Below are 27,604 nucleotides of genomic sequence, written 5' to 3'. Positions count from 1 at the left end.
AGGGCCTGGTTGGTAGTTGTCCACTACTAAGGGATATGGTTTGCCAGGCTGGGTGTGGGGTTAGGTTTCCCTGGCAGGCTAGTGTACAGTGTGTGTTAGCAAACAGTGCCACACTGCTCCTTTTCACATACACAGCCCCATACCCACATGGCCCACACCAGCAGGAGTGCTCTGGGAACTGCCAAATGTCCAAGTGGGTGAAACAGTGTGGTGGGATTTTTTACAAAGGCCTGACTCATTTTATGACTCAACATGATGAAAAAGATAATTCATGCTCCACAAAGGGTGTAAACATATGCTCCAGCGTAGGGGTGCAAACTGGTTGCTGTAGGAGATCAGGAGAGAATTTGGCCCTTCCCAGGAACAGCATGGTGGAATGTGAAAGAGGAGAAACTCATCCCTGTGCAAAGGTCCCTCAACAAAATTTACATCCCAAACATAGATCTTAACTCATGCCTTGGGCTCTGCCCTCCGATGGCTTTCCAGCTCCGTGCTCTGGGGGGTTTGTTGGTGGTGTTTTGTTTTGTTTTGTTTTGTTTTTTGTTTACTTTGCTTTCCTCTGAAGCCTTAAAGGAAAGGCCGGCTACAGATCAGCTGGACCCATGGTACGATCCGGTATAGTAAACCTTAATTTAATGTCGCATCATCAAAAAGACACTCAAACAAGGCCGACACCTCTTCGTATTTCAGTTCTGCCTTTCATCACCAATGATCTGCTGGAGGAGGGAGCAAATGCGGAGAAACCAGAGTTTCCAAGAAATCACATCGCTTCTTTCCGTGTCAGAAACTTTAGGAAACGAGTGATCCAACTGCATAAGTTGAACCGAGCCACACAGATTCTTCCATGTTTATGTATTGCATAACATCACACAAATCCTCTCCTCACAGCAGAAATATTGTGTGTTTGGAGGTGGGAGGGAATATTGTTTCGCTTCAGAGTGCCTTCCCTGAGGAAGCTCAGATGTATTCCAGAAACATCTGAAGAGCTGCTAGTAACAAGGGGGATAGATTTATTCAGCCTTTATCAGTTCAGTCACCTGAAACAGGCAACCTCACTTGGTGTCTTAAATCTTTGCTGTCTCTAGTAATGTGGAAAGTGCAGCAGCACTGCGGCCTCTCAATAACAATATTCTTATGCACGTTCCCAGTGCTGGGAGGCTTTCACAGACAAGAGGAGAGTTCATGGCCTTCTAAGTCCTCTAGCAGCTTGGTTGCTCAGTGTCACATTACAGTGTGAAACAGTGAAAGAAGACCACGACACTAATGGGTTTGCAACTAGTAAAACGTCTCTATTAAAATGCACGGAGAACATTCCTGTTGTGAACTGTAATTAATGGACTTTCTTTTGTATTGGTACTAGTGGCTCAGAGAGGTCCTCTTTCCAAAAAGAGCATAATGTTCTCCAGGAGTAAGCTCTAAGACAGTCTTTCCAAAGCTCATATTTGACACAAGAGGTTAAGAGCATTAGTACCAGACAGACCACCAATATTCCACACTGGCTTACTGTAGCATGTCCCTCTAGGAGCTGGTTATATCTGTGTACTGTTTGTTGGAGGTAAGCTCAAAGGGCTGCCTATTGTGTTGGAGAAAGCAATGATTGCATTTGTACCTGAGCCCTTCGAGCTCTTGTTCATGGTAATGATGTCTCCACTTGTCTGCTCAGGCTCTGACTTCCTGAAGATATTTTTCATGGTCAACTGGAAGTTATTTGTGACAAAGCAGTAGACAATGGGGTCCATGCAGCTGTTGAGGCTGCTCAGAGTGACAGTCACATTGTAGACAATTAAGCTGACATCACGGGGCATGTCTGGGTTGATGGAAATGGCCACCAGGCGCACGTGGAATGGTGTGAAGCAGATCATGAAGATGATGAGGACGGTGGTGAGGAGCTGAACGGCCCTCATTCGCCTCTCCCGGCTCTGGTGCATCAGGCTGGGCTTGGACAGAGCACACATGATCCTGGTGGTGAAGAACGTGATAATGATGAGCGGGAAGAAATACTCACAGACCATCAGGGCAAATATCTTGGCGAGGCAGCAGGGACCAAAGGTCATTGCCATGGTCAGTATGGAGAAGGTCACCACAATTGCAAAGACCCAGATGAAGATGCAGATCCCCTTGGCACAGCTGGGGTTCCTCCACTTACGGGAGGCTTCCACCTGCACAATGGCCAAGTAGCGGTCAATGCAGATGCACGTCAAGAAGAGAATGCTGCAGTACATGTTCACAAAGTAGCTGAAGATATGAATGAGGGAACATTTCTCACAGTCCCCTGCAGTGTAGTACATGATAATGCGGATGGGCAAGGAGAAGCCCACCAGTAGATCAGTAATGATCAGGTTGATAGTGTAGATGACAGAGGTGGTTTTTGTCTTGGTGCGGAAGCAGAACACGTAGAGCGCTAAGCTGTTCAGCACAACGCCCACCAGGAAAATGATGGCATTGACCACCATCAGGGCTATCCACAGGCTGTAAAAGTTTTGGTGCAGTTCTTGGTCCAGATGGATAAACTTGTCGAACCAGCTGTCCTCATTGGAATGGTTATAGCTGGATGCCTTTGTGGTGTTGAGCAGGTCCAGGGCCGGTATTTGGGTGGAGGAGGTGTGCATGCTTAGTGCTCTGGGGACCTGGAAGGAAGAAGGAAAAGCAAAGAGATATTAACAGACTTGTTCAGGGGTTTACAGCACAGAAAGCTGCAGCTTCATCAGGATGTGTTTTGAAGGTGTTTACTGAATTCTCCATCACTGGAAATTTTCAAATCAAGATTGGGGTGTTTCTCTGAAAGATCTGCTCTAGGACTTATCTGGGGGAACTTTTGTAGCCTGCCTTACCCAGAAGGCCAAACAAGAGGATCGTAGTGGTCCCTTCTGGCTTGGGAACCTAGAAATAATTAAATCTCCCCTGTGGCCTGCAGCAAGCTCCTCTCAGTCTGTGATCACATCACTTCTCACAAGCGAAGAAGTCATGCTGTGGCCCATACTTCAGATACAGCCCAATAAGATGGGGTCATAAATATCAGGAAGGTAAAAATCTGAGGACGGATAAGCAGTACAGCAATTCGATTGTTCAATCACTCCTGTCTTATCCCTTATTTTAAATGTATCTATAGAAAAGCAATATATTTGGAGAATTGAGTGATTGAAATGAATGGTTTCAAAAACATTAGAAATGCCTCAGATTGGCCTCTTGGGATCTGGAGGTTAACTCCTTCACCCCTTCCTCAAGCATCAGCCTGAATCAGCAGAGGATGATACTGAAATCCCTGGGCCAACTGATCTGAAAGTACATGCAATTCAAGCATAACATTAATACAGGCTGAACCTCTCTAATCCAGCACCCTCGGGACCTGACTGGTTCTAGACAAGAGAATTTGATGGACCATGGGATATCAATAGTGTCTAGCACATTACCAACATTTCCACTGCTTACTGGGCTCTCAGAAGACAGTTTAGGGTAAATTACAGCTAAATAACAGCACAGAACACTGAGAGTCAGGACTAGTGACTGTAAACAAACTTTATGGGATCACTGGAAACTTGGCCACATCCATGATGAGTGGTCATCTGGAGAACTGAAATAATGCTGGATTATGGATGTTGCCGGACGAGAGCATTCAGGATTAGAGAGGTTCAAGCTGTAATTGAAGAAACTTAGATGTAAACATATTTCCCACAATGAACAGAACAAAACAGCCTTGGAGTTCCTGTCAGAGCATAGGAAATGTCCATGCAATTTGCCGTAAGAATAGGAAGGTTTCTAGGAAGGCCAGTGCTCTTCTAACTAGGTGTAGGAACATTTGGAGGAATTCTTCACATATTCTCCATCACTTTGCTGATTATGAGAAATACTGGGAGAAAGAATGAGTGTCACCTCACCCACAAGAAGCTCTTGTTAAGAGCTAGCCCTGCAACATGCAAACAAACTATCAGAGCTGGTTGGAAATTGGTCAAGGAAGGGGTTGTCATCCAGAGATGCTAATAAGCTGCAAATGCTGGTTTAATTTCAGTGGTGTGGTGTAGTTCTGGGGAGCCAGACTTCTGGGTTCTCAGTTCTTTGGTAGCTTATCTAGTGGTCTGATGGGGAGCTTGGAATCTGGAAGCCCTGGGAGCACTGGGTCTCAAGCTCCCTGGATTGTGGTTCTGGGGCAGATTGGAATTCTGGGGTCAGCCCAAGAGGTAGATGGCCATTGAACTGGAGAGTTCAGTGTTTCTTCCAGGTTCTGCCTGGTGGGTTACACTACAGCCGCAGACAATGATCCCAGAGTCTGTGGCTCTGGCCATCCACCTGGTGGGTGACCTGTGAACCAGGCATTCTAGGGTGACCAGGGTCTCTCACTCTGGATAGCTCACACTGGGCATGGCCCTGCCCTGGAATTCCAGAGGTCTCAAGGTCCCCCTGAATGGGGAATTCCAGAGGTCTCAAGGTTCTCAGCTCCAGGAGGATTCTCAGGTTTGGGGGATTTTGGTCAAGATTTCATCACAACCAAATCTGAAATATCAAAATACTCCATGAAACAGAGTCTGCTTTCTCTGCTTTGTCCAGATAAGGAGAGCCAAGTCTGCTGCCATGTTTGAGCTTTCCTCTCGATAATTTTCTGGCAACGTGAACTTTTAAATTGATAAAAATCTAAAAAAAAAACCCAACTTAAAATGAGCATCAACATTATCTGTTGAAGTGATAAAAACTAAACATCCAGTACTGCCCAGGCTCAATCTGAGAGTTTCTGCATGAGTCTGGAATGCAGGAGGGGACACTCTTTATTCTGATTCACACTCAAGCTGATGGTGGCAATGGCATTTTAATTTATATTAAACGAAAGGCAGAAAGAAGCACCTGACACTGAAGACCTCACGCAAAGCCCACAAAAGTCAAAGACCCGGCCCCCTACCCCTGCTGCTCCTGATGTTGTATCAGCCCAGACGAGAATCAGACATGATACAAATGAGAGAATAAAAATGAGAAGTACTGACACTCTAATCCAAACCAGGGAAAGCAGAACACCGGAGACAGATGCCTTTAGACAATCATAGCACCAAATATGTTTCACTGTAATTTACGTCAGGAGGCGAGAGACAACCTGGGAACAGAGACAAGCAAATTTGAATTATTAGCTGCTCTGGGTCATGTTATTAGACTTACTCCTGTTGGTCCTGCTTTGAGCAGAGGTGGGACCTGATGACCTCCTGAGTTCTCTTCCAACACTATGAGTCGATGATTTTATGATTCTATTGTCATCTCTATGCGTCCAGTTTAGTTTGAAAGTCCCAAGTTATGAGCTTCCACTGCTTGTCCTGAGCAATTATTCATGAGCCTTACACTGCTCAGGGGTAGGCATGTCTAATATTCACCCTACATTTTCCTTTGCTCCAGTTCAGTTTGTTACAGTGAGTTAGCAACTTAAGCAAGAGATGCTGTAAACATGCCTCATTATCACTATAAGGAAGAGTGTCATAGGTATACGTAATTTATAGAGACATAAAATGGATATGCCCCAACCTCAAGAAATATTGCTTATATATCATAGATACTTGAGGCATATCATTTGGCTTGTTTACACCTATTGTGTTCACCTAACTCCAGTTTAAAGTGAAGCAAACACTGGGCTGTGGAGACTGCTAATAGCATCTGAAAAGTAGTTGGTAATTCACAGGGGTGGAAAAAGTACCCCTAAAAGTTCTCTCGAGTAAAAGTACAACTGCTTTTGGGAACATGTACTTAAGTAAAAGTCAGTCTACAGACATCTCATATACAACCAGCTGATGAAGTAGGTCTTTGCCCAAGAAAGCTTATGCTCCAATAAATCTAGTCAGAGAGAAAGAGCCATGGTAGTTTGTATCTTCACAAAACAAAAAAAGCAATCATGTAGCACTTTAAAGACCAACAAAATAATTTATTAGGTGATGAGCTTTCTTGGGGCAGACACACTTCTGCAGGTCTGGAAACAGAAGAAATGGGTCTGCCCCACAAAAACCCACCACCTAATAAATATTTTGTTAGTCTACAGTTTTCCAATACTTCTGTTAGTTTACAGGGTGCTGCAGGACTTCTTGTTATTGTTGCAGATACAGCCTAACATGGCTATCCCTCTGATAGTAGTGTCCTTCTGGAAAACTACTTGAGTAAAAGTTCAGAAGAATCACATCTGTTGGAATGACTGTCTCTGACTGCTGCACTGACGCTTCTGTGAGAAACTGTACCGCTGTCACCTAATAAACTTCCTGTTCTACCTTCTGAGTGAGAGTCACTCCTTCCTGCAGACGGGGTGCAGTGCATGTGGACCCCTGAATCCCATCACAGAGCCTAAATCCCACTGACTGCCAATGGGATTTTGTCTCCTAAACAATATTCGTTCTATTTTTCCTTCCATCTGTGTGCAGAATAAATTTTGCTGTGCACTCCGGGGCATGCACGGCTGTGCACCACCAATAGAAACACATGCTGCTAGCTGTGGGCACTCTGCTACACAGCTGAGAGGCATTTGAATCTCTCTCTGCCCAAGTGCACGTCTTACAGGGAATGCTGCTCCTACATAAAAGGTTATTAAGCAGCAAATGCAAGCTGGTGTCAGTATGGGGCACAGAGAGACGGAACGAGAGAGTTACATGGTGTGATGGCCAAGACTGAAAAGGACATTTACAAACCAGCCAGAGTGTAATTCAAATAAACAGTCAAAGTTAATGCTTTGGCTTTTCCCTGGCTCATAGTCCTGAATCCAAACAGCTGGGCAAATTCCCACCCCTGCCCACCTCCTGCTTTGGACTCTTACCCAGCTCTCTGGGAACAGCTTCAGTGTGTGTTTAGCTTTGCAGCCTCTCAGTGTTTAAATTTCCTCTGGTGATTTATCATCTTATTTATAAACAAAGGGTTAAAACCGCTCGCTTTCGATTTAAATTGTCAGATCTTCCGCTGGCTACTTCTTGCTCAGCTATGGCTCAGACTGGCCAAATATGGTATTTTTTGTCGACCAAGCACAGAAGATAGCTTTTATACTATATGAATCTCAGTCAGCTTGGCCCCCCTTGAGTCAAAGTTGATGCACATTGGCTGGTATTGACCGGGGGAAAGGTGCCTTTACCAAGTCCATTCTGCGTCTGAAGAACTTCATAATTCAAGAATATTTCATAACTTGAGCTCTTTTCAGACTTATTCCATTTTATTACATAGAAAAGGCTGAGTTACACAAGTGCCAAGCTTGTGGAACGAAACATTGCCAAGCGAGGGAGCTGGCATTAAGGTAACACATGACATGAGCTTTAGCCAAGTGGGTTCTTTCACCTAGAATGCTAGTCTTTAAAAAGTTTAAAAAGTTGTTCCAATTCTTTTAAAAAATCTACTACCTCTGCACAGAGGACCATTGTAAGCCCTCCGAATTTAGTCAAATCAAACCCATTTTTCTTCTTTTTACTAGAACACACCCAAGAATTTCTGTTAGGGTTTTTTTCCAGGCCAAATAAAACTGCCCCTTCCAAGTTTCCCAACCACTTTGGCATTAGAACTTTTCAAAAAAGTCACAAGTTTGTCTGTTTGTTCAATAGGGCAGTATTTTGCTCAAACTTAGATGACCATAGGGAAAAAGCCCGGGCAGGGAAGTTTCATTTGGGTGGCTGAAAGGTTTGCAAGTGGGCAAGCGACCGAAAAGAGGGTTAGATTGGAAGTACGCTCAGACTGTCAGTCATTCTCCACTTCCTCTGCTGACACCCTGGGGCTGAAGGGATGACCTCCACAGCTAAAAGCATAAGCTGCTGCAATTTGAGCGAAAGAGCCACCCTTGCACAGCCTGTGGCTTTAACAAATCACAGCCTCCGAGGAGCTGCACTGTGCAGGGCCTCTCATATACTGAGTGGTGGGTTACATATGTGTAACCCCTGGGGCACTGTGACACTGACAAGGGAGAGCGAAGTCTCGCAGAAGGGTCAGCATCCTATCATCTGATCCAGGGCTGAGCTAACTTTTTATGGGGGTCTGCGCTTTTTGTTCCTGCAATTAGCAGCACCTCCCTGCCAACCTGTCTGATGTCATCCAAACCGATGGAAATTTCGGTGATGTTCATATAAACAATATGTGAAAAAAGATGTCGAATGTAAAAACTTGATTAGTTGGTATATAAATGGGAATAGACGTACATAAAAACAGGGACAGATTTCAACACTTTGCATGAGATGGATGAGTCTGAGACCCAGCAGCTGATTGTGCTGCGCCCTCCCTTACGAAATTTCATTCTCTCCCCAAGGGGGTCTGCCCCCCACTGTGTGCACCCCGATCTGATCCACATGGACACAGGAGTTTTTCTCACAGGTCAGACTGCAGGAGCATCCCCTCAGAAAGGTGCTACCAATGCTCCAGCAATTATAAATCCTAAAGTCCTGTCAGTGTCACGCCAAATACCCAAAGAGATTTTTGTCAGTTATAAGAAGCTGAATTAGTTTTTCGAATTATTTTTTGTAGCTTAATCGGGTCACTCCGTTTGGCTCCAATGTTTCTTCCTGAACGCAGTCCAGAAGATGATGCTCAGGTTAATTGCTCAGCAATACTAGACACATTAGAGACTCTCTATTTAAATCCTGGAAGAAGCTGCGCTCCTCCAGGCCTGTCATAGCTCAAGCATGGGAAATATGGAAGGAAGCTTGTGAAAATACAAAGCCACATACTAGGAAATATTCAAGGCCTTGTATATTACCACATCGATTTTGCAGTGGTGTAACTTGCTGGCTTCAACAGAGTTACTCCTGATTTACACCAGTAGAAGTGAGGGGAGAAGCAGACCTATATGTATAGAAACCTTTCTTAAGCCTATCACTAAATATACACACACAATTATCAATGCTGTTAGGAGGTTATCCTGAAAGGGTTGCATTCTGCAGGTTGCCTGTCAAAGTGCCAGTAAACCTCTAAATTTTAGAGAAAAGCTACTCCTGAAGTGTTTAGACTTTTCAAACATCTTATTGAGGTCATACTATTTTGCACATTCTTCTTCCTGGAAAGCCTTAATTACCAGAGACTGGCCTGGGAGTGACAAAAATGAAATGGATCAGAGAGGTAGCTGAGTTAGTCTGTATCTTCAAAACCAACAGGAAGTCCTGCGGCACCTTATACCCTAACAGATATTTTGGTGCATAAGCTTTCATGGGCAAAGACCTGCTTCACTGGATGCATCAGTGGGGGGTTCCAGAGGAGGGTCTAAATTTATAGGCTCATGAAAAGAAGGGAGTCGCAGTCAAAAAGGATGACATCCTTCATGACTGAATTGACCTTATCAACTCTGGCCCTCCTCTTGACTGAGACACCCATCTTCTCGTGAGTCTATAAATTAAGACCCTCGTCTGGAACCCTCACTCATGCATCTGATGAAATGGGTCTTTACCCAAGAAAGCTTATGCACCAAAATACCTGTTTGTCTATAAGGCACCACAGGACATCTTGTTAAAAATGGAACGGTATGTTTTCATTTGTGTACTGATTATCTAGGCAGCTTTCCCATTAGAGTTTGGAAGGTCCAATATCTCACTGTCTCCCAGAACCCAAAATGAACACCATCTGCCAGTGGGAAGCATTGGAGTACCATACCTCCAGTGGATACAACATTGTTTGTGGAATGGCTATGGTGTGGGAATTTCGACCTCACCAATCAAGGGCTGAGAACTGTCAGCCCCAGTTAGGAGATCAGTGTAACGGAGGAGAAAGTCCATATCTGGGAGGAAGACAGGCCTTTTTATAAAAAGTTCTTTAGTAGTTTAGAAAAGGGGCTACTTTTGAAAAGAGGCACAGAAGTTTTGAATGCTCATAGTACATCTGGGTTAGTGAGCAGACTGGAGGGCAAGTATGCAAGAGAAATACATCTTATGCCACGCTGTCCATCATCTACCACTTCTATCTATAGAGCTATGCTAGCATATTTACCCAGCCTTGTTCCTGTCCTTAAGTCAATAACGATGTGGGGTATTTTGGAAAATAAAACAAAAATGTAGTAGCTTAATTTAAACAACTGTATTTTTCAAAACCTGTACCTCCCAGCCCTGGACCTCTCCTGACCACCCCACCTTGACTCCTGCAGCCTCCTCATACCAACCTCCTGCCCTGAGCCCCTCCTCACCCCTCCATTCAAGACTCCTGCACCCCCCAACACTCAATCCCCTGCTCTGAGACCCTCGTTACCCCTCAACTGCTTGCCATTCCCCTTCTTGTCCCTGTGAGGGAACGAGAGGAAAGTGCACAGCTAGCATGGCCCCTGCCCGCCCCCAGCCAGAGGGATGAATGCAGCAAACTGCACTTTTCCCTTGCTCCCTGACACTGAGGGACGGCAACAGCAAGCCATGGATCTAGGGCTGTGGGAGCTTCAGCCTCCTGCACCCGAGCACAAACAACCAAACCCTGACCTTGCTTTAAGTTATGAAAAGAGGAAGCTCTGTCCCAAGTCTGGTGGTCCTTGCTCTGCCTGTTGAGGACAGGGGTGGCCTACCTGTGGCTCTCGAGCCACACGCAGCTGCTTGAGCCTTTAAATGCTCCCCACACGAGCCCCATGGCTTGAGCGTGGCGGCAGCAGTGGCTGCAGCTCCAGTGGCGGCTCAAGTGAGTTGCCGGCATTTATTTAGAGTGGGGGCGGGGGGTGGGGACTGGATATGCCTGGGTCTGGGGGGAGAGAGGGAGGGCATTGAGCCACGAGTTATCTATTTATTTTTATATAGCTATATAGATCTATAAATAAATATATGCATATAAATATACATATAAATAAATATATTACATTTGGACTCTATCCACCGCTGTTGTGACTCTTCGTCTCTAAATGGCTGGCCATCCCTGGTGTGGGAGGAGGTCTTGAACAGACAGACAGACAGACAGACAGACTCACGGACAAAATCTCTCAAATATGTCGTTGACGATGTAGTAATGCCCTACGAGAGGCACAAGCTATCTGTGCAGTACTGTTGGGAAAGGGAAGGGGGCTTTGTCTGAAAGACCTCTGAGCCATGAGCCATTTCTCTAGGGAGCTGGAACTCTGCTCTTTTTTCCCCCTTCCAGCTGCTTGGCTGCTCTTACATTTGCCAATAGGCCTGAGCAGAATTAGCTTGGGGTGTAAACAGCAGAGCCTTTCCACAGGGACTGATCTTTGGCTCCTTAACGTCCTTGCTTAGGGTTGTGTGCTAAGCAAAGGCAGACCTATGAGAATCAGTCCATCAGTGTTATCCCTCCTGTGACTTCCCCCACAGGCTCTCTATATTTCAGTCATTGCTGGCAGAAAGAACAGGATTGTTCATTCCAAAGTTTACTTCAAAACACTGAATGAAAGTGTAGAGGGCTCAGTGTCCACTGTTTCTGCTGAAGGCTCATTAAAATACTTCCCACTTATGTAGCAGTTTCGTCCCTTGAACTCCAAGGGTGCGCCTACACTTGCATTCCTCTTTTCAAAAGTGGCATGCAAATGAGGTAAATAAAAATGCAAACAAGGTATAAATTTGCATATTCAGCACCTCATTTGCATGTTCTAATTTCGAAAGAGCTTCTTTCAAAAGAAGAAAGCCACTGTAGACTCTGCTCTTTCAAAAGTAAACCCCATCTTCGAACAATTAAATTAAATAAAGGGAAGAAGGATTCTTTTGAAGATGGGTTTACTTTCAAAAGAGCAGTGTCTACGCTGGTTTTCTTCTTTTGAAAGAAGCTCTTTTGAAATTAGAATATGCAAATGAGATGACAAGCACACAAATTTATGCCTCATTTGCATTTTATTTACCTCATTTGCATGCATCTTTCAAAAGAGGAATGCAAGTGTAGATGCACCCCAAGTGTTCTACGAGTATCACTATCCTCTTTCTACTGCTGGGTAGACTGAGGCACGGAGCAGGTTCATGGAACAGCTGCGAAGATACTTTATATTTTATGACTCCCAGTCAACTGCCCTTTCTGTGAGCCTGGACTGTCTTCCTATTTCTTTCTCTGCAGATCAATCATAAAGGTATTATGGGAAATAAACTTTGGCTTGGTGGAATTCTCCGATGTCTGAGTCTGGACCCATTTAGTGATGTTTTCAGCTCTTTTTTCACAGGATTTGAGCCCTGGACAGGTGCCAGGCTCACTGCACTTCCAACCAACTGGAAGGAAAGGCTTTGCAAGTTTAAAATTTTTGACATGAGTGGCAGATCAAGTATTTTAACCCAAATTTCCCACGAGTCACAGCACTAGCAAAAGGGTCTGTCATGTGATGACACTAAAGTGTTTCTTTTCAGAGTAACCCAAGGACTTTATCCAAAGAAGGAAAGTGGCATTTTTCTTCAAGGTTCTCTCACTTCAGCTGCATGGCAGAGATTAGCCCTGTGCCATTCCCCGGCCCTCAGACAGCCCAGCTTTTTGTGATAGGCACGAAGGAAGAGTGCACAAAAAGAGCGTTGTGGCTTTTCTACATTTTAGCCTGTTCTTTAACAAGAATTCACGTTTAACAGCAAAATACAGACTAAAGTAGTGGCAGACGTAGTAGCCATGTGATGCCTTTTGCACAAGCTATACAAAATACTCTGTAGATCTGAAATAACCCTCCTGCGCAGCAGTTAAATTCCCTGGGACATGGGTAAATATGGATATACCTTTTTACGAACTCAGCTACAGAGAAGCTCAAGGGATGTGCACAAGACTACACAAGCCTGTCAGAAACAGAGCCTGGTCCGTACTCCCTCCTCACAGGAGATGAGTGACTGTACAGACACCTGAGCTACGGCAACTGGAAAATCAAGGCCAGGAGAACTTATATACCTCCCTGCCTAGGTCAGGTCTACACTAGGCCAAACAGTCGAGCTAAGATACGCAGTTCCAGCTACGACAATTGCATAGGTGGAATTGATGTATCCTAGATCGACTTTTCTTGCTGTCCTCACAGCGGGAGAGCAATGGGAGAAACTCTCCTGTCGACTTCCCTTACTCCTCACCCTTGCGACAATGAGGAGTGCCAGGGCCGAATGTAGAGCCCCGATGGTGCGATTTAGTGCGTCCCCACTAGGTGTGCGAAATCGAACCCTGGACAATCAACCCTGAATGAATCGATCTTCCACTAAGTGTAGACGTACCCTTCGTGTGCATTGCACCTGCCCCCCTACTCCCAATACATGGATGAGCTGCGTCTGCTCCAGCTGCCTGCGAAGGGACTCTCAAACTCACAGTGTGGGTTTGCTGGCTTCTGTCCCCCAGAATGACCAAGCAGCGCTGATACGCTGATTCCAAAGTTTTTCTGAACCTAGTTGAGCCATTAGCCCTGGCTGACAGCTGATTGTTGTTCCTCAGAGCAATTACTCTTATGCACTGCCTCAGCTCTGACAGACCAACTTACTTCCAACCTGTTTTCCTTCTCTAGCCTGTACAGGAGCTTCCGTTAAGCAAATTCCCCAGTGGAACTGACTGTTATCCGAAAGCAGACTTTGGGTATGAGGAGCAGAATAGCTGGAGTGACGACAGAAAATGAAGAAATGCCCAATTCTTTCTCTCGTGCTCTCTTCTCTCTAAATATAGCACTGCAACCAAGAGGAAAAAACATACTAACAAAAAAGTTCCGCTTCTTGCCTTCAGCTTTCAGAATTTCTTGCATGTATCTGGCTCCTCGCCCAAGGCTGTCTAAATGTATGAAGTGCTAGCAATTCAGAGAGGAATTAAGATCTTCCCTGTGATACTAATGCCTCAGCATCTCTCCTCAGTAAATCTCTGTGTCTATGGCTGGGGCTAGCTTTCCTACCTCAATGGGGAAACAAGGCTCTGGCCAGCTCAAAGGACACTGGCACCCAAAGAGTCACGAGTGAATGAGACAGCCAAAATGCCCCTTCCCCTCTTTAGTACATTATTTTATAATATTTTTTTGCTTTAGGTGTTGGGCAAGTTTTAAACTGACTTTGTTTAGTCTTGTTGCTCTTGTCAAGATCTCCAAGATCTTCCCCCTCTGCTGGGAAGTTCAGGGGACAAGCAAGAGGCCGTGTCACTCTGGTAGCCCGTCTTTTTCACTTTCATTGATATAAATACCATCAGACCTGCTGTTTCATTCCTGTTAGGCTGTCCTGCACAGCCTGAATCTCTACACTGGGCTGGGCACGGCTGGAGGGGGACATGCTGGGGAAGACAGAACTTGCTGCCTAGACAGGGACTAAGCTGTCTCGCAGACTCTGGGTGCTACCATATTGCAAATGATAAATCAGGGGTCTCAAGCACAGCTTACCTTAGAGCCAGTGCCAGTCCCCAGATCCTCTTACTGGACCAATGGGCAGGGCTCCAGGAAGGGGCAGAGACCTCCATGATCCCCCCTGCTGTCTGCCACTCCCAGGTGATTTAAAAGCTGCCAAGGCTCCCTGCCCATCCAGCAGCTGGCTCCACCCCGCTGCCTGTAGGTCCCTGTGCCCAGGGAGAACGTGTGCAGAGCTGTCCTGGCCATAGGTGTAAGTTAAGAAACTATTAACTCAGTTTGTGAAACTGACTAGGTATCAGTGCTGCCCACTCTCCTAATAGGATCACAAGCTTCCTGATCACAGGGGCTTTTTTCTTTTCTGGTAAGCCCCAGTCATGGTATTAGAATTAAGCCAGTTCTGAGAACTTCACAACCTGACGCCTCATAGAAAACTAGAACTGGGCGGGCTCTCAGGAGGTCATCAAATCCAGCGCTCTGCTGCTATCAGCTGTGATCTTGCTGCCTGAATAGACAATGCTTGTTTGCTGGTGCATGGCATTAGGAGAGAATCTGGGCCTGCTTTCCCTGTTTAATAAAGGAGGACTTTAGGTCTTCTGGTGTGTGGAGCAAACCTAGAAAAAGTGCCCTGAGCTCAACCAAGGACCTCAAACACCAGATGCTAAATAAAAAGATCCCCAAGTGTATTTGTAGCTGTGATTTCAAGAAGCTGTTGTCTTGTTCTGGTGGGGGGAGGAGCTGATTCACGAGTTTTGAACATGGGGCGTTGGCAGTTCGGTACGTGCAAGCGGATAGTGTCTGCTCTTGTGTCCAGGAGCCCAGACAGAGACCAATTTCCTAGGAAAGACATAAAACTGAGGCCACACCTCAACATTCCATGTCCTCATTTTGGGAAGTTCACCCCACTCCCTTCTGCTCACCCTACATGCTGGGATCTCACCTGGCCCTGTCCATTACCATCTGTGTCCTCTCACTGGGATCTCCCCCAACCTACCCTGGCTAATTGAAAACAAAACTCACTAGCCCTGCCCCACTGGCTGCAGAAGCACAGCAGCTCAGGAGGCTCTCTAGCCAACGCAGTTCGCATGGTGGTCGGGGTGTCCTGGACCATGTGGTGCTGGGGGCCTGGGTGCTGTTGGGAGCCAGGTACACAGGTGAGTCCCTGCAGTCCACTCCAGTGCCCACCCTGGCCAGGATCTGCATGGGCCTGTTTGAATAACTTTCAAAATTCTGCATGGGGTGAATTGGGGAAATGCTCCAGCCGGCCAAGCAGGAGTTTGAGACCCTGTAATAAATAATTTTGGCTCTAATCTCGGTAACGCGCTGGGATTCTGAAGTGGCGGATGACTGGCTCGCCATGGCTTGGGAAGAAGAACCGTAAATAAATCCCTTCCTTTTTCAAACTCCTGCTCGTTGGAATGGTGCTTGTGCCAGACGTTTAGCCAGCTAGAAGCACGGCGCTCGTAAGTCAGAATGGTAAGCAGTCGAGAACCCTGGGTTTCATTCCTATATGTTTTAGTTTAGACAAGCTACTTAACATCTCAGCCCCTCCGTTTACACTTCTGCATGATGAGTTTAATTGCCGTTCTTAAAGCAAGTGGGGTTATTGGAAAGAGCGGCACTATATCAAGCGCTATGACTAGCCGTGCAGCAGACTCTTCACTCACCGGCGGGGAGGGTTTCAGACTCCGAAAGGCGAGCGAGTACATTGGGACGCATTGAAGACTGGCTGCAGAGCTGTGAGACATCTGACCACCCATTTAGTTCCCGTAGCGGTGAGGTGGGAGCTGGATGGTGACTGTTCGGAATATTGGCCACACCAGGCTAAATAGACAGGCCCAGGTCCCAATGGATGGGACCACTTGCGACGTGTGTGTGGGGGTGTGTGCACAGGAGGCCACATACACCCCCAGCATCACCCCCCACACACTCATCGTCAGTGGCGCACTGCTTCCAATGAGTACGGGGCAGTTCTGCCTCTCCCCCAGTGCAGCGTGGCTCGAGGGCAGTACAAGCTCCCCAGCTCATGCTACTCTCAGGCTGCCCAGTTCCAGGGGCGGGACTGCCCCCACACTCACTGGAAGTGGCGTGGTGCTTCCATGGGAAGAGGTGGGCTGGGGCAGAGGTGGGGCAGGGCAGGGAATGGGTGGGAGGGAGAGGGGCCTGTTTGGGAAAGGGGTAGGGCTTTGGCAGAGCAGGGGTGGAAGCGGGAGGGACATGGACAGAAAACGAGGGGGCGGGGCAGGGAGCATGTCCGGTGCCCCCAGAATCCTCTGGATGGGATGGCCAATGGGAATCTCTTCTTTGGCACTGCCATCAGTAGGTGAGAGGGTCTTGTGTCCCGTAGGCGTGCCCCCAAACGACCCAACCTCCATGTTTTATTGATCACAGTGCCACACACCTCCCAAGGCAACGGCTGCAGAGCGTGTCTGGCCACTGCCACAGCCGTCCCTTTGGTGCAGCACAGCCTCTGGGCAGGGCTGGGGAATGTGGATAATGGCGGCTCACCTAATAAATTCTTTCGTTCGTCTTTAAAGTGCTCTTTTGTTTAGTGACGCTATAGACTAGCATGGCTCGTTCTCTGCGACTCGTGGCAGGAGCTTCTCCAGTGTGTTGCATCTGCTGCCCGCTTGCTCCATCCCCACGCATCTCTTGTGCCCATTCTTCTGGGGCCAGGGAGCTCAGTCGCACGGAACGCCTAGGGCACCCCTCGGGCCCAGCATCTACAGAACAGAACTGTGCCTGCCGCCGGGGATTTCATCCATGGTTTCAGAGGAAGGAATTGCCTCTGTTGGGGACATCACCACCAAACACTAATGGTTATTGTCAAGGCAGATATGCAGCGTGGGCAACAGCTGCCAAGGGCCCTGGGGCAAGGTGGGAGTGGGGCCTGGCTCTGCAACTCAGAAGGGGCGGGGCCAAGGGCAGAAGGGGCGGGGCCAAGGGCAGTCAGGGGCACTGCTCCTCCCTCACTGCCACGTGCAGCGGCACAGCAGTGGTACTGTGGCACTTCAAAGGGGCCCAGAGCTCCGACTGCTGCCACTGCTACTTCGTCAGTGATGGTGGCGGGAGCTCCAGGCTCCTTTGAAATGCCAGGCTGGGGGACAGCAGCCTCCTTTAAGCCCCATCCCCGGGTGGTGGGCCTGCAGCTATGATTCATTACAAAGCTGTTTTCTTCAGCGGCTGTCGGCTTTCAGTGTAAATAGCTTTGTGCAATCTTTAAACACCAGGCAGATGAAATGTAGACCTGCAATAAAACCAAGAGGGGAAAGCAGGGATCGCGCCAATCAACACGTCACAGGATCATCCAAGGGAGACTGAACTTTGGGCCAATAGGCCAAGCCCATAAATAGACCAATGGTAAACTCAGGCCCTCAGGGTTTCACTGGAACAGGGGATAGTGGAGAAGGTTGACCCCAGTCTCTGGAATGTTTTCATCCTTGGATCTTTCCCAGGAAGCCTCAGGCTGAACTTTGTGTGGTTCTATGTTATTTTTTAATTGTCTATATTTGGTCCCCCCCATAACCAGGGACAGGTTCTCCCCCCCTATTTCTGAAACATTCTCCCAGACTTTGGGTGCCTTCCAGCCCAGCTAGCCTTCCCCTTCTGATCTCCAGCCCAGACTTCTTGCTGGACACACACATCACTTGTGTGCCGAGCTTTCAAAATGGCTTTAAAAGCAAACAGCGTTGCAGGGGCTGCATGAATCAGCTAATGATTGTGCTGATGCAGGAGCTCACCTCCCATGCCCTCGTGGTCTTCTGTACCAGCGGTCCATCTCCCATGTAGGGGCATGTAATGAAATGCATAGAACAATAGAGGAAGGGCGGAACAGGAAACAGAGCAAATATGGGTGGAATCTCTCTAGTTCGGCAACCTGGGGACCTGACTAGTGCTGAACCAGAGAATTTGCTGAATGATGGGAGATCAAGATTGTCTAGCAGTATTACAAACATTTCTACTACTTACGGGACTCAGCTATGTCTACACCGCACCCTAAACTCGAAATAAGATACTCAATTCGCATAGCGCAAACTGCTTTTCTCATTTTGAATTTATGTTGGAATAAGGGAGGCTGAAATAGCACACCCTTTATTTAGAAAAACATTTCGAAATAACAGGCACATTTCAAAGATGTGGAGTAGCTATTCTGGGATACCGAGGTACCCCAAAATAGCTCTGCAATGTAGCCATAGCCTTATATGACATTTAGGAGTAAATTGCAGCTAGAGAACAGCACAGGACATTGAGAGCCAGGACTGGTGGCTGTAAACAAACTCTATAGTATCGTGGGAAACTTGGCCACACCCATGATAAGTAGACACCCCGCGTACTAAAATCATGCCGGACCGTGCATGTAGTTAGACTAGAAAGGTTCAACCTATACTTCATTCTCTTCATCTGCAACGGCAAGTGATGCAAATGTAATGGAGTTAAATGACGAAGGGAGGATTTCCAATGTCACGTCCAGAGAAAAGGTGGGGAGTTTTCTCCCAGGGTGTTCTAATGATACTGGGGTTCTGCTCACTTGCTCAGTGGCTGGCTGGCTCCCTGCTTTGGCTCTCAACTGACTCTGCGTGCCACACAGGAGCTGTGGCCCCATACCTCACATGTGTGGTATAGAGCACTATGTGCTTTCTCTGCTGTCATATATCCTCCCTCGTTACTATATTTAGAGCTTCATTCACAGTGGCAGCAGCTGCAACATTTCAAGCGACACCGTGAGATGATGCAGAACATGATGTGGGACGTTTCTCATGCATTTCTGCAGGCCTGGCTAGGTGGTACAGGCGGGGAGAGATGGCTTGTTTGGTCTATGAACCACCCGCTGGGGCAGACACAGCTCCCATTGATTATAAAGAAGCAGGGGCCCAACTCCAGGGCAGAATCAGGGCCATTGTATACCCCAACGTTCAGTCATTTATAATTTTCTCAAAAAACAACAAAAAACAAACAAAAATACCAAACTCATGGGCTGGAGTTTCTCATGCACATTCAGCTGAATATGTAAGGAGGTAGAGTCAGAGCTGACCCACCAGGGACTGGCTGGTGGGTGGGGCCCAAGGCAGCATGTGAACAGCAGGACCCAGCCAGTGGGCAGCGGATGCTACAGTCAATTGGAACACGGGGGACTTGAAGGTGTGGGGCCCAAGGCAACTGCCACAAATGGCGGGTAATGCAGGTGAGGGAAGGCATTGCCCACCTATGTTCCCCAACAGCCTGGGGAAGGCAGAGGCTATGGCAAGGAAGCCCAGCTAATGCTGTGGCTGGGGGCCGCAGAGTGGCTGCCCAGCACGGGCTGGGGCTTGCAGCACAGCAGCCCAGCTGCCCGAGGAGGCCTGGAACTCAGGCCACAGCTGTCCAGCCACCCAGGAAGGGTGGGGACTGGGACTGCAGCTGTTGCTTTCTGGTGGCCTGGAAAGGGCCAGGCCAGGCCAGGGCCACGTTTGTCCAGCCACTCTGAGAGGGCTGGGTTGGGACTGTGGCTACCTGGGGAGGTCCAGAACTTGGGCCACAGCAGTCTGGCCAATCCAGAAGGGCTGGGACTAGGGCCAGGGCCATGGTGGTCCAGGAAGGGCTGGGGATGGGGATGGAGATGGGGATGGGGCTGTCCACCTGTCTTAGAAGGGTCAGGACTGTGCCTGAGGCCTCAGCTGTCCACCACTCCAAAAGGGATGGGTAGGGGCTGCGGCCTCCTGCCACCCAGGGAGGGATGGCAGAGGCTATGCCAGTTCTGCCAGCTGAGGAGGACTGGAGCCAGGGCTGCCTGGCCCTCCAGTCACCAGGCACTGTGGCTGACCAGGAGGGGTGGGGCCTTGGGCAGAGAAGGTGGGACCAGGACCTGCCTTCCCCATGTGGGCCTTCACTCACTGCCCACGGCAACTTTCTTGCTCACGGTATTGTACAGCATGTCCGAATGCTTTAGCTTGGAAAAGGTACTAAAGCAACCTGTCAGAGACAGCATACTGTTCAGAATAGAGCAATGGACTGGGAGATAGGAGACCTGCGTTCACTGGTCACTTAATTGCTCCATGTCTTAATTCCCTCCTCTGTTAAACAGGGACAGTGCTGCTTACCCAAGTACTACAAGATCACCAGATGAAAAGTGGCATTATCCTATTCACACAATGGCTGGAGAAACTGTGTAAAATTAATGAAGTTCATTAACATGTTCTTCTATTAGCACAGAATATCCCAGTGCCCAGCACTGCCTGATCATGTAATGAAAGATTCTAGTGTAACTAGAGCCAGCCTGTGACACAGCTTAGCTCAAGCCCCCCTGCACTGTGGAGGAGTTTGGGTCTGGATCGTAGATTAGTGACCTGCTCTCTCGTTTCTATAAAAAGCCAAACCAGACTCCGAGAGCTGAACCTTTCATGGTTGTTCAGCACAGTTAGAGCTGGATGTCACAGGCTTTCTAGGTTTCCAGAAGGGGAAACATTTCTATGGGGCAGGGAACAGAGCCTATATACGGACGATCCTTGGCTCTGGTAAAAGGCTCGCAGGCATTGTCCAAATCATCCTTGTGGTTTAGATGGAAGTGATCAGTGGGGTTTTCCTGGGGATCATAACTGATTGAAATCAAATAATGGGAAAAACACAGGCATGTCTAGTAGCAATGTCTCTGTTAGTTATCTGCAAATTGGTTCAGAAATAAAAAAAAGAGAGCTCCCTTTGATATACAGCTCTTCCTCAGTTACTAATCCGTAAATACCATGCCCTTCTTTCTGGGGTCCTGTGGTGGGCAGGGCATTGCTGTGAGTTTGGCATAGGCCTGAGAGTCTGGAAGACAGGCTTCTGTTACTGTTGTGAATCCTGGCGCTGATTTGCTGGAAGATTGTGGACAAGGCCCTGTAATTCTCCTCTATTCTGACCATCCTCCTCTGTAACATGAGGTTAATTCTATTTATATTTCTTCACAATATGCTTTGAAATCTGCAGCTGAAAACTGTAAAGTCTTTTTCCTTGTTCAAATTCATCACACAATAGGGAAAAGTCCCAGGCTCACTTTTTCCCCTTGCCCGTGACTTACAAGAACTTCTTTCCTTGTGAGTCATGGAGGAGGAACCTGCTGTGATAATGGACATGTTTTGTCAAGTGTTTTGGCCCCATCATGGTTTTTACATCAGTGTTGACGAGGGAAATGTATTTATTCTCCCTGCAGTCACTGCAGAGAAGGACTCTGTGATTGGAGAGTGATCCTTGGACGGGAGTGTGGGAACAACATTTACTAAAGGGCATAGAACAAAACATTGGCTTCAGTTCCAATCTGAGGGAGCGAGGGCAATGCAGACAGGGCGAGCCTGTCAGGTGACAGCCTGATTTTCTGTAGAATATTTCCTCTGATCACAACGTCCCTAGCCGAACTCAACTACCTCCAGCAAAGATGAGGGGCCTGAGTCAAACTGATGCCTGGAGTGCAGGGTGCTCACTCTGAGAGAGATGCTCTCAGTTAATTTGCTGCCATAATTATCGGAGCGCAACGGGAGTCAATAATCTCGGCTTCTGCTGCCTAACTCTGACCCTATCCTGGTTCATGTTCTGGGTGAAGGTTCTGATCGTACTCAGGCTGGTTCTCCCACACCTCCTTTGGAGGCTGATGCTCCATATCTGAGGGAGAGCCTGAGGTCAAAGGGGAGAAGCCAGGTGGCCCTTACCCGTACAGAGAACATCAGCTATAGGGGGGGCGCCTGAACATCTGGGGCACCACTGGGTCTTAATGTCCACCCTTCCACATCTTTCTATCCCTCTTCTGTGGCTCTGCTTCCTCCAGAGAAGATCTAGTTAAGTTGAAAGTGAAGAAGCCTTCCAGAGCTATTAGCAGAACTCTGAGCCTGTGAAAGAGCCATTCAGGTGGTAATGAAGCCATTGAAAAGGCATGTGTCAACCCCCAGAGTATACTGGCAGGTTCTAAATTGACTGTGTTAATGGACAAGTATCAGAGAGGTAGCCGTGTTAGTCTGTATCTTCAAAAACAGCACAAAGTCCTGTGGCACCTTATAGACGAACAGATGTTTTGGAGCATCAGCTTTCGTGGGCAAAGACCCACTTCATCAGATGCATGATACATAAGAACATAAGAATGGCCATACTGGGTCAGACCAAAGGTCCATCCAGCCCAGCATCCCATCTGCTGACGGTGGCCAATGCCAGGTGCCCCAGAGAAGGAGAACAGAAGACAATGATCAAGTGATGTATCTCCTGCCATCCATCTCCTGCCCTTGTTCTGAAGGCCAGGGCACCATACTTTATCCCTGGCTAATAGCCATTTATGGACCTAACCTGCAAAAATTTATCAAGCTCTTTTTTAAACCCTAATAGAGTCCTGGCCTTCACAGCCTCCTCCGGCAAGGAGTTCCACAGGTTGACTGTGTGCTGTGTGAAGAAAAATTTCCTTTTATTAGTTTTGAACCTACTACCCATCAATTTCATTTGGTGTCCCCTAGTTCTTGTATTATGGGAAAAGGTAAATAATTTTTCTATATTCACTTTCTCCACACCATTCATGATTTTATATACCTCTATCATATCGCCCCTCAATCGCCTCTTTTCCACACTGAAAAGTCCCAGTCTCTCTAGCCTCTCCCCATATGGGACCCGTTCCAAGCCCCTAATCATCTTAGTCACCCTTTTCTGAACCTTTTCTAATGCCAATATATCTTTTTTGAGGTGAGGAGACCACATCTGCACGCAGTACTCAAGATGTGGGCGTACCATAGTTTTATATAAGGGAAGTATGATATATTTTGTCTTATTATCGATCCCTTTTTTAATAATTCCTAACATCCTATTTGCTTTACTAACTGCCGCTGCACACTGCGTGGATGTCTTCAGAGAACTATCCACTATAACTCCAAGATCCCTTTCCTGATCTGTCGTAGCTAAATTTGACCCCATCATGTAGTACGTGTAATTTGGGTTATTTTTTCCAACATGCATTACCTTACACTTACCCACATTAAATTTCATTTGCCATTTTGCTGCCCAATCACTCAGTTTGCTGAGATCTTTTTGTAGTTCTTCACAATCCCTTTTGCTTTTGACTGTCCTGAACAACTTGGTGTCATCTGCAAACTTGGCCACCTCACTGCTTACCTCATTTTCTAGATCATTGATGAACAAGTTGAACAGGATCGGTCCCAGGACTGACCCCTGGGGAACACCACTAGTTACCCTCCTCCATTGTGAAAATTTACCATTTATTCCAACCCTTTGTTTTCTGTCTTTTAACCAATTCCCGATCCATGAAAGGATCTTTCCTCCTATCCCATGACCGCCTAATTTACATAAAAGCCTTTGGTGTGGGACCGTGTCAAAGGCTTTCTGGAAATCTAGGTATATTATGTCCACTGGGTGCCCCTTGTCCGCATGTTTATTAACCCTTTCAAAGAATTCTAATAGATTAGTTAGACACGACTTCCCTCTGCAGAAACCATGCTGACTTTTGCCCAACAATTCGTGCTCTTCTACGTGCCTTGCAATTTTATTCTTTACTAGTGTTTCTACTAATTTGCCTGGTACTGATGTTAAACTTATAGGTCTATAATTGCCAGGGTCTCCTCTAGAGCCTTTTTTAAATATTGGCGTTATATTGGCCGTCTTCCAGTCATTTGGTACCAAAGTGGATTTAAAGGATAGGTTACAAACGACTGTTAATAACTCCGCAATTTCACATTTGAGTTCTTTCAGATGCACTCATTCATCTGATGAAGCGGGTCTTTGCCCACGAAAGCTTATGCTCCAAAACATCTGTTCGTCTATAAGTTGCTGCAGGACTTTGTGTTGTTTTTGTGTTAATTGACAGGACCTTTGTTTAAAATTTGCTTTAAAGAGGTCATTAGTGTGTTGCTGGAGTTTATAAAATCACTTCTGTAAAAAATCGTCACCTCCCAGTCCTGGGCATAGGAACATCAGTTTAATAGTACTGCATGGGAACCGATAAATCCTAAGGACTTCCCTGGAGAGAAGAGTCAGATTTATCTGGCCTGCCCCTTGCTGGCTCCTGGGGAATTACAGAAGGGACGATGTTAGGCCACAGTGAATGCAGATGAGCAACAGGGCTAAAATTAATCCACTCATGCAGACAGCTCTTGAATGCCAGTGTGGTTTCAATGGCTAGTAGAGTCCATCAAGGCTTACAGGTGTGTATGCTGGCAGGTAGAGCCGCTTAAGGCCTGAAAGTTTTGGGTCCCCTGAGCAATGGCTAAACCCAACTTAGTTTCAATCCTCTGCTGCTTCTGCATGACAAGAAATCAAGCTTTTCTTGCCAGCCTCCTGCGCTCAGTTTGGAATGATGGCCATTAACCTAAGGTGCAACAGAAAGTACAGTGCCTTGGACGGTAGCTGATGAGCAGCTGTCAGTACAAATATAACCAGTCAGGGCTGGCAGGTCAGACAGGGGCAGAACTTGTTACCATTAGTGACCCTTCTGCCTCCACTCAGCTATCTCCATCCTGCTGGCCATGCCAGACGTGGCTGTGTTGAGGTGGCCTTCACTAGAGGTGGTGGTTTGGCTACGTAACCCACCATTGTGCTAGGCTAGTGCCCAACACTTCTTGGAGACAGCTGAGAATGAAACACAGGAGCCAGCCCCACCATCTCTTAGGGTGGAGAGTGATTCTGATTCCCGACTTTACGTTTATCTCCTAGATCCATCATCAGCTGAACCAACATGCCAGAGACGAAGACCCTCTGATAAGGGATGTTGAGATTCTGGATCCAGGCTTTAAATAGTTACTTTGGGCTCACTGTGAGTTCTGTTGTTTGCCTCTTTGGGTTTGACAGACCAGACCAGTGAGCATCTTGACTCCAGTAGGTACCTGATACCTGACAGTTCAGAAGGAGGAAACACCCACCTACTTCTCCTGTACAATAACCCAGTTGGCCAACTGTGCCAGACCACACTGAATATTGAGGAGGTGTTCCTTCCTGACCACTGCTCTGAAGCACCATCATTAATCATTGTTATTTGTATTACAGTGGCACCTAAGGGCCCCCGATCAAAGATCAGAGGTGTCTTGTGCTAGATGCTCTTCAAAAACACAGGGAAGGGACCAACCTTGGGTTCAGTGGTCTGGCCATCTACATCTGTAAAAAGATGGGACAGGTGGAGCAAGCAAACAGGATGTGTGGCAGAGATGAGGGGCTGAGGTAACGTTAAAATGAGCTGGTTTTGCCTGCGAAGCAGGACTCAGCTCACCACCAGCGTAGCTGTTTTAAGCCCTTCTCCCAACATGAACAACAAAAGGTACTGCAAGCCATGATGTCATCTGGCCTCCCTTTAAAATCCAGCTGCACAGGACCAAAACATTCACCTTGCACTAGCTAGCATAACATTCCTGAGCAGGCTGCTGCTGCTTGTGGGACCCATCAGCTCTGCAAGGAGTATCCTGAAAGTATGTGAGGCCAGGCAAACCTGCCCCAGCACCCGCCTGGTACCGCCACTGTAGCAACAGGCTCCCTGTCAGCTGTCACTCTCCGTTGCCTGGAGTATAGCCACCCCCGGTGGGCAGGAGGGGGCAGTGAGGTACTGGCTATGCCCCAGGAGCACACGCCTAAACTGGCACTGAAGAGTCAGAGGGTGACAGTTCAAGTTTCCCAAAGACAGACCTTCTCCCGCTGGCAGACTGCAGGAAGCAACCATTTTGCTTGGTGTGGAGCCAGAGGAGCGATAGTTCCCAATGTGTGACAGCCAAGGCTCCTCTGGGCTTATGTGTTAATGGTCCTCTCCAGCAGGAGACAGAGCAAGCGAGAGAGACAGAGGGGAGAGTTGAGGAAGCAGTTACTGACTAAAGGTGAAAGTGATTGGCTGAGGTATGCAAATGAGGGAAATTGCAAATGCAAATGAGGTGAGCTGGCACCTCATTTGCCTATTGTTATTTCAAAATAGCTTCTTTCAAAAGAAGAAAACCAGTGTAGACACTTGTCTTTCAAAAGTAAACCCCGTCTTCGAACGAATCCTTCTTCCAATAAAAAAAGGGAAGACGGATTCTTTCGAAGATGGGGTTTACTTTCGAAAGAACAGCATCTACACTGGTTTTCTTCTTTCAAAAGAAGCTGTTTCGAAATAAGAATAGGCAAACGAGGTGCCAGATATGCAAATCTGCACCTCATTTGCATTTTCGATTTCCCTCATTTGCATATCTCTTTTGAAAGAGGAATGCAAATGTAGACACAGCCATAGGTTCCATCTACAATGACAAAAAACTTCAAAATGCCCATGCAAATAGCCATTTCGAAGATTACTACTGAGGCGCTGAAATGCATATTCAGCACCTTATTAGCATGCCACTGGCCGCAGCTCTTTGAAATTGCTGCGTTTCGCTCACATGTGCCACACCTGCCAACTCTGAAATCCCCTTATTCCTATGAGCTCATAGCCCATCTGGATGAGCCGCATGGGAGTGAGAAGTGGCAATTTCAAAGAGCCGCGGCTGGCGGCGTGCTAATGAGGTGCTGAATATGCATTTCAACGCCTCATTAGGAATCTTTGAAACGGCCATTTGCATGGCCATTTCGAAGTTTCTTGTCCGTGCAGACACGGTCGCAGAGACATAGAACATTAGAACTGGACGGGATCTCAAGAGTTCATAAAGTCCAGTCCCCTAACTGAAGATGTCATTACTCCTGCAAAACAGATGCACTTGTGAATTCAGCACTATGTTCCTGATAACCGCCACAGGATGAATGATGGAAGGATTCCAAAAGACATCCTGTATGGTGAGCTAGCCTCTGGCAAAAGACCTCCCAGACGCCCCCAGTTGCACTACAAAGATGTCTGCAAGAGAGACCTCAGAGAGGTAGACATCGAGCTGGACAACTGGGAAGAACTATCAGACGACCGCAGCAGATGGAGGCAGGGGTTACACAAGGGCCTTCAGAAGGGCAAGATGAGGATCAGACAGCTAGCAGAGAAGCGAGTGCACAGAAAGTACACTAAGGACTTGCCAGACACCCACCACATCTGCAAGGGATGCAGCAAGGACTGTCATTCTTGTGTGGGTCTTCATAGTCACAGTAGACGCTGTAAATGAAATCCTCAATTGAAACTATAAAGGGCGCGATCCATAGTCTATGCAGACTGAAGGATGCCTACTACCCTGATAAGCTGCAGCTGCCCAGGCCCCTGCCGTTTCGCAGGTGAACACATGGTGGGGTAATCAGCTGAGCTTGCATCAGCGTGAAGGTGCACTGGCTGGAGGTGGCATGCACAGGGGCTGCTGGGAGGCGGCTTTCCAGTACAAGTGGGAAAACCTGGCAAATTGTGAATTTGACAGATGTTGTGGAGTCTGCTGCAATGACCCCACAAGAAAACAGAGTCAGGTAGGCCCTTCCCTCCAGTGAACACCGAGAAACTACCTTAATAGAATTGGAACAGCAGCCTGGGATTCCACTGAGTCCTGGGACCCATGACAGGAAGCCTGAGATTCCCAAACCCATCTGCTCCCTACTCTC

General features: G+C 47.4%; 1 protein-coding gene across 1 annotated transcript in view; it reads right to left on the bottom strand.

The window, feature by feature from the left end:
• Nucleotides 1-1,475: 1,475 nt before the first annotated feature.
• The window catches only part of GPR20 (G protein-coupled receptor 20), a 34,859-nt gene continuing 8,730 nt past the window's right edge, over nucleotides 1,476-27,604 (bottom strand). Inside the window, 1 exon segment of the mRNA XM_074986597.1 lies at nucleotides 1,476-2,627. Within this exon segment, the coding sequence (XP_074842698.1) occupies nucleotides 1,530-2,627 (1,098 nt within the window). The 3' untranslated portion in view covers nucleotides 1,476-1,529.

Source organism: Carettochelys insculpta, chromosome 2, assembly GCF_033958435.1.
Source record: "Carettochelys insculpta isolate YL-2023 chromosome 2, ASM3395843v1, whole genome shotgun sequence".
Taxonomy (NCBI): domain Eukaryota; kingdom Metazoa; phylum Chordata; order Testudines; family Carettochelyidae; genus Carettochelys; species Carettochelys insculpta.
The sequence above is the reverse complement of the archived record's forward strand: the minus strand, read 5'-3'. Positions and strand labels throughout refer to the sequence as shown.